This window comes from Anolis sagrei, chromosome 1 (genome assembly GCF_037176765.1).
Source record: "Anolis sagrei isolate rAnoSag1 chromosome 1, rAnoSag1.mat, whole genome shotgun sequence".
Classification (NCBI taxonomy): domain Eukaryota; kingdom Metazoa; phylum Chordata; class Lepidosauria; order Squamata; family Dactyloidae; genus Anolis; species Anolis sagrei.
The window spans coordinates 82409326-82417361 of record NC_090021.1 but is presented as its reverse complement, the minus strand read 5'-3'; the positions used below and the strand labels follow the sequence as shown (position 1 = coordinate 82417361).

Sequence of the window (8036 nt, the reverse complement as noted above, 5' to 3'; positions counted from 1 at the left end):
CACAGTGGGATCTTCCAGAACAGGGAGCAGTATTGTGGTAAAGGCATATGATGTTCTACAACCAAGCAAATCACGTCTCTTAAAGCCAAGCAAATGAAGTGCTTCATTTCTATGGACAGCTGGTGCTTAAACACATTTGTAATGTGACGACGACCATATATTTTGTAAACATAAAAATGTGAATGAGCCATCACAAATTAAAAAGAAATAGGGCTTGTGCCAAGTCTCTTCACAAACAATGCTTTGCGGCTCACTAATGTTCTGGGTAATCAATCTAGTAGGGAATCAAGTCATGATGTCAGTATATGTCTACACCTATAATATATACCTATAATATATACCTATAATGACTGCCCAAGTCATCTCAGATTCTGAACAATCTAAGGTTGTTGTTTTTTAAATAATTTTTTAAATCTAAACTATAATTTGCAAGCTGAGAATTCAATACATAGCATTTAAGGTACAGGTTCAAAAGGCTCCAGTTCTGAAATCCTCAAATTATGTTCACATATGGTTGCAAATCAGCTGGTTAATCACTAGCAGCAAAAAATCACTACCGATCAAAAGGTGGCAATTCCGAAGCCTACGTCAGGGTTGAGCTCCCAACTGTTAATAGCCCAGCTTACTGTTCACCTAAGCAGTTTGCAAACAGCTTTGCTGTGAGTAGAGAAATTATGATATCATAAAAATGCTGGAGATCAAAGAGAAAGGAGGAAATACTTCGATCAAAAGGGCTTGGCATCATAGTGAATGAACCGACAGCTCCCCCTGTGGCCGGAATCGAGCAACCTCCAGGATCCGAAGTTGGAAAAAACTGTTGAATGACCTCCATCTGTCTGTATGTCTTGTATATCTTAAAACATAGCATTGAATGTTTGCTATGTATGTGTGCATTGTAATCTACCCTGAGTCCCCTTTGGGGTGAGAAGGGCGGAATATAAATACTGTAAATACATACATATTGATTGCAATTCACCCAAAATTTGGTCTGTTTTTTCAGCCTGAGTTACTTTTTGCAGACCAGCAGAGCTGAGGAGGTTTTGTTTTAATATGTACTCCATGTCTTGTGAAGACCACAGCAGATTTTTTTTTAAAAAAACAGCTGTTCCACAAAGTTTAATATAAAATGCAAATATGCCCCCTTCCAGCAGGCCTTGTATCCCAGAATCTCATTTGAGGTTTTCTGCTTTAAACTGGATTATATGAATCTGCACTGCCAGATAATCTGGGATAAACAGAAAACCTAGGATCAGATCTTGGGATAAAGGGCCTGTCCAGAAGGGCCCTAAGATGCTATATATGTTACAGATGTAAACCATTCCAACCATCTCTCTTGATTACTCATCACACTAGAGAAAAAATCCACTTAAAATCTTGCAGAATTCTGGGGTTTGTAGTTTAGGGAGGAGCTTTAACAGACTCACTAAACTACAAACCCCAGAATTCTGCAGGAGGCAGAAACCCGATTTTAAGTGGATTTCCCCCTTCTATCCTTGTTTAGATAGCGGGTTCTTTAATGTTCTTGTATATAGGTCAAACTTAAGCTTTGGTGTGTCTTCCAGAGTTTAGTAGTTGTGGTAGCCTTCATAAGTACTACATGCCTTTGTGTGGTGGATCTCTGGCCCCATCTACACTGCCATATGCAGTTTCTGAATGCAGTTTAACTGCATTGAACTGGATTATATGAGTCTACACTGCCATATAATGGCGTTCAATGCAGTTAAACAGCATTCTGAAACTGCATTATATGGAAGTGTAGATGGGGCCTCACTTTAATTGCAGGACTTGACCCCCTCTCCCAAATCCCCATTTAAAGATATATATGGGTGATTCTTTCCACACCCCTCCAATGTGATTCAAAAACACTGCAAAACAAGTGATTCCCTCCACCCTCAAATGCCCACTAAAAACAAGAGGGGATCCTGAAAATAAGCTGAAATGTCTCTTCTGGATATCTCAAGTAAGGGCTGCTGGTGTGACCCAATGGGAGGACATGGGAATAAGCACTGGATTCTTTGACCTTTTTTCAAGATTTATATATCCTACTGGGAAAAAATAATTTCCTATTTTCTATCTTGTAGCTGATTTTAAAATGATCTGAAGATAGATTAGCTCACATTTACAGTTTCCATTATTGTTAACAGATTCACAGCATGCAGTGCCAATATACTCATTTTAAAAAGTAATTTAACACGTAGACATAGTGTAATTACACTAGAGAGCTTTGAGTTATATGGCTATGTGGAGTATATTCCACTCAGAACCCATTAAAATGTGTAGAGAAGACTGAAGTGCAATCTGCCAGAGTTTACAAATGTTTTATGACACCATATACAGATTTCCTTTCTGCCTCAGTGAGCAGCAAAGCAAGAATAAAACCTTGCTATGTCTTATATGCGACGATATGAGAGGAGCTTTCTTCAAGAGGTGGAACTGGCAGATGGGATCGCCCTAGATGCGGAGCGCTGTGCGCATGTCTGTGTATGTGGTTACTCCAGTTAAAATTGATGGTCGGGATTTTGTCAAATCTTTGGATTGTTGCACACTGTAAACCAGGGAAGGTTAACATGAGCAGAAATTAAGCTCTTTCTGCATGACCAACATTCAACTTACTTCTATATTTGTTTTTAATGTATGCATAAAACTGAAAAACCTGATTTGAATTGATAGGTGGACACAAAGGGGAGCATTGCTCCGATAGCCTTCCCAGTTACTGACAGATAGATGTCTATCAGTCCTACTTACTCATTCAATGACATAGATTCTATTGCTTATACAATAGAGTCTCGTTTATTTGTTTATTTATTTATTTACCTTCTCAACCCGAAAGCGACTCAGGGTGTTTCACAGTTGGCAACATTTGATGCCACAAGTAAAGCAATCATGAAATACTGTTAAAAAGCATAAAATATAAAAATATAAAAAACAATACAAAGTCATAAAAACATTGTCATGAGCGTCTCGTTAAAATTGTTATTCAACTGCATCGCCAGGTCGTTCCATGATTTCGCATAATTATGCTGGATTAGCAAAGGCCTGCTCAAAACCAGATTTTAATCTTTCTTTGAAAAGTTAGAAGGGAGGGGGCCAATCTTATATCCCTGGGAAGGGCGTTCCATAGGCAAGGGGCCACCACTGAGAAGGCCCTGTCTCTCATCCCCGCCAAACGCATGTGTGTGGAAGGTGGGACCAAGAGCAGGACCTCCCCAGAAGATCTTAGTGTCCTAGATGATTCATAAGGAGAGATGCGTTCAAATAGGTAAGCTGGTCCGAAACTGTTTAGGGCTTTATAGGCTAAATCCAGCACTTTGAATTGTGCCCGGAAGCAAAGTGGCAGCCAATGGAGCTGGCACAACAGAGGAGTTGTGTGCTCCCTGAGCACTGCTCCTGTTAACAACCTGACTGCCTGCCGCACATTGGACCATTTGAAGCTTACAAACAGTCTTCAAAGGCAACCCCATGTACAGTACATTGCAGTAGTCTATACAGGATGTAACATAACACCAACAGGTTGGCAGAATATTGGATAAGTGAAAATATTGGATAGTAAGGAGGGATTAAGGAAAGCCTATTAAATGTCAAATAACATTATGATTTTACAAAATAAGCACCAAAACATGTTTTACAACAAATCGACAGAAAAAGCAGTTCAATGCATGGTAATGTTATGTTGTAATTACTGTTTTTACAAATTTAGCACCAGAACATCACAATGTATTGAAACAGCTGTGGATCCGGGCATATGGCAGACAGCATTGGATAATACAGAACGTTGGATGAGTGAAGGTTGGATAAGCGAGACTCTACTGTATATGCAAAGAATGAGGCAGCTCAATACATGCCACATGGGATTATACATTTGCAGTGAGGTAAGAATTGAAGTAGGATAATGGAAACGTGCTTTTAAATGCATAGGTTGAGTCTACTGAATTTTATGAAGGAGAGGGAACGGAGATTCATTATGAAATCCTTCATTACAAATCTCCGTGACATGCCACAGCTCTCTTTTCAAACTAGTAATGGGATTGAATGAGGCTGTAAATCAAAACCCTCTGTTTACCAGGCAGCATAATAGATGAGACATCATATCAACATGGAGCTAAAAGCTGGAGACTTGCATTTTATATTGAAATATATTATCATAAAAATTCTGTAGAAACAAAAACATACTGGTTCGTTTCAGAGCAGTAATATTAACAGCGGCTGAATACCTTTCAAAAACAAGGAGGCCAACACAATAAATTGAATCAATAAGTTGCATAAAGGAACTTAAGAAGCTATTCATGTGGTGAATGTTTCACTAGCCTCCTAGATGTGGAAGATGGATGAAAAACTGTTGTTATTTTTATACCAATATTCTGGGATTTTTTTGTGCTGGCTGTAGAGGGAGGGACTCTTTTGACTGACCACATGATTGCTGTGGTAGATGTGAAGGTTGGAAAGTTGTTTATGCATTACACTAATGTAGATTATTATAGGAAGTGCTCAATATTTGTTTCAGAGGCAGAATGAAGCTGGCCTTTTCTTTTACAGGTTTTCTCTCAACAATGGATGTATGGAAGTTAACCCAGTTTATGCTCAGACACCAGACTAAATCAACTCAGGTATGGAAATTATGATGCCCTGTTTCAGAGCTTCATGTTGAGGGTCCCACCACTGTAGTGGCCGTTCTTGAATTTAAGTGACTAAGTTCAACAGGAACAATCCTTACACTAAATTTTATGATTACAACTTAAGTGAACAGATTTTAAAACTAGTATATGAAAACTCCATGTAATTAATTGTCACTGTTCCATAAAGGAGAACCCCTTTTTGTTCCATGGGAATGAAAGAATCTGTATAAGGGAGGACCACATTGTTGCCATTAGTTAATGACGTGAGAGCAATGAGTGCAGCAATACTGGTGACATAACACGAGAAATACCAAAATTAGATAAAGCAGCTAAAGACAGGTATAAAAGCTATTTTATTAACCACTTCTGAAATGCTATCAAATTTGAGCAATATTTTACAAATCTTAAGATTTTTATTAGCAGCCAAACCATACTTCAAAAAAAAAAAGACAAGAAAAAAAGAAAAGAAAAATGCCTAACCTCAGCGAAAAATAAACCTTGAACAAAAATAATATCTTATATATCCAATGGAACCAAAGGAAAACATCCAAAGTCCAGCAGACAATAAAAAATCCCACAAAACTCACATAAATATACAGATTTTAAACATAATTACATTTCAGAAATAGGGTGAAACAAGGGCTTGTTTACCACCCTTGGTTTGGATAACATCTTTATTATTTTATTGTTTTTCTGGTTTCAGCAGTACTGCTGGTGAAGTAAAGTACAAATCAGAAAGCTCAGCAGAATTCTGGCTCTATGATTGATAAGGAATCGAAAGTCACATTTTCTCATTTTCCACCTGCACTTCAACTCCATTTCACAGAAAGTCCAACTAGTAAGGCTACCTGGCTTTAAGTTAATGAAATTTAAATGGCTTAAGTTATTCTTAAATAAATGGATAAGACCATTTTATTGTTGTCATTTAGTTGGGAAAAAAACTTGAAACATTAAATATTCCCAGTGTAAAAATATCTGTGCTATTAAAAAACACACACAAATTACTTTTGGCTAGAAAAATGAGACAACAATGAAGGATGGCTGACAGTGCTGTTGTTTAAAACAATGTGCTGTGTACACATTGGTGACTTCCAAAATTTTCTTAAAAGTTCCTTAGATCTGGAAAGGGCAGCACATACAAATGCATGATGAAGAAGAAATATTGGAAATATTCCCATACTCTTCTTTTTGCAAAGCAATTGAGAATGAATAGTTTCTCTTGGCCGGTAGGAAGAGACCTTGGCAGGGACGGGATACAGGGCCTCCTTCTATTGGGACACCGGCAAAGCAACATTCATTGGGACCTGAGGAGGCTGAGAGGCAGGAGACACTGTGCTGATGGGCTGCTGAGGGACAGAAGCCGAGTCCATTTTGCTGATATGTATGAAACGCAGGCGAAGCTTCAAAGCAGGCCTCAGATTGCAGATAATTTTCTCAACCTTTCATTGAAACCAAGAGAAAAATGGAAAAAAATAACATATCTCAAACATCTCTCTCCCCCCCCCCCCCCCCCATTTTTAAATTTTATTTTCTTCCACATTTGTATTGCAGGCATTATGTGTTTTGGTCACTGTAAAATGTTATACAGTATTACAATCTTCTCTGTTGGTTTCCCGTTTTCTGTAGGAGACAATAGTATTTTGAACATGTATAACATCTTCCAAGACAACAATGCTAAGTTGAACCCTCTAGCGCAGGCATGGGCAAACTTCGGCTGTCCAGGTGTTTGGGGCTTCAACTCCCACAACCGGAAGGCCGAAGTTTGCCTATGCCAGTTTTAGTGAAATGTGGTTTGTAGATATTTCTAATGTAGAAGTACCCCTGCTGAAAGCTTACTTGAAGCCCTCAATCCATAGCTGTGTGTCTTTCTTGTTTTAAATATAGTTCATCCCAAAAATCTTTGAAGGTTCAGGGATGAACATGTACAACATAATAAAAGTAAAGATACAGCACTCGAATTCTATAAAAAAAAAATTCAAGACCAACACTTAGGTAACAGAAATTGCTGTGAAGCTCCTATTCTTTGCTGCTAAGACTCATAACCTATGCAATACTAGGAATTTGCCCCCCAGTTTGAATTGGGAGACAAACTCCCAAGAATTCCAAAATTAGTATTTTTTAAAAAATTAAACAATTTTTGAATTAATATAACTCTAGTTTTATATAAATTCCCCTGGTGGTGCAGCAGGTTAAAGCACTGAATTGCTGAACTTGCTGACTGAAAGGTTGGTGGTTTGAATCCGGGGAGCAGGGTGAGCTCCCACTGTTAGGCCCAGCTTCTGCCAACTTAGTGGTTTGAAAACATGCAAATGTGAGTAGATCAATAGGTACTGCTTCAGCAGGAAGGTAATGGCGCTTCATGCAGCCATGGCGGCAACATGACCTTGGGGGTGTCTACGGACAACGCCAACTGTTTGATTTAGAAATTGAGATGAGCACCACCCCCCAGAGTCGGGCACAACTAGACATAATGTCAAAGGGAAACCTTTACCTTTTAGTTTTATAGTGTTATTTTTTAGTCATGCTTTGTATGATGTGTGCCTTGTGTTTTAAGGATTTGTGGTTGCACAGTAAAGATTTATAAAGACCAGGCCTACTAATAATGTTTGATAAGACGTTGCAGTTTTGCTTTTCTGCGTTTAAACTAAGCACAGAAAAACAAAGAGAAACAATATAATGCTGCCTCTAGGGGAAAAAAATGCTGAAGACAGCTTACAGCTGTTTCCAAACCAATACCTACTGACGTTTTGTCAGTGTTCAGATGACCAGCAATATCCTGCCAGATTTCCTCAGGTTTCTATATTCTAAAACAGCTTAACTGGTTGTGTATAAAAGCAACTGTAGGCAGTGGCCTGACCTATATGATAATTACTGCAAATCTTAGTTCAAATAATCAGTTCCCAGAATTTGTAGATCAAAGTAAATCCATATAATTACATTTAAAGGGTGAAAATTCACACCAGCTTCAAAATCAACTAGTCCATTAAGTTATGTGGTGTGTTATACTTTTGTCTAACCTTGAACTTTTGTTTTAAAACTTTTTTAAAAAAACAGGACTTAAAAAAACCTTTTAGTCAATCTCACACTATTTATAGAAAACCTTATTTGTTTTTCCACTTTCTGAAGTGGAAAAACAAATATCTATGTTGTATACAATTTATCTGAAGTGCAAAATTATTACTCACTTGATCTTTCACACTGTCTCCAGTAAACATATACTTCACGTGATACAGAAAATCGCATATAGGATCCATGTAGTTGAGATGTGTATTGCACTGGTCCACTTCCAAAAGCATTTCATAAAAGGCTACTCCAATCTATTGCGACCGAATTGACACAAACACAACACACATGAAAAATTGTGCCATTTTTCTAGTGGCTGCAACCATATTTATTGTCTCCACATTAATTTCCCAATGAAGT

The 8036-nt window shown here is 38.0% G+C and overlaps 1 protein-coding gene across 4 annotated transcripts in view; it reads right to left on the bottom strand.

The window, feature by feature from the left end:
- Positions 1–4951: 4951 nt before the first annotated feature.
- The window catches only part of MED23 (mediator complex subunit 23), a 55134-nt gene continuing 52049 nt past the window's right edge, over positions 4952–8036 (bottom strand). For all 4 annotated transcript variants that reach the window (XM_060753376.2, XM_060753373.2, XM_060753375.2 and 1 more), the window contains 2 exons: positions 7799–7930; positions 4952–6052 (listed from right to left, as the gene is read on the bottom strand). In XM_060753376.2, the coding sequence (XP_060609359.1) occupies positions 5882–6052; positions 7799–7930 (303 nt within the window). In that variant the 3' untranslated portion in view covers positions 4952–5881. The remainder of the gene's footprint in view (positions 6053–7798; positions 7931–8036) is intronic.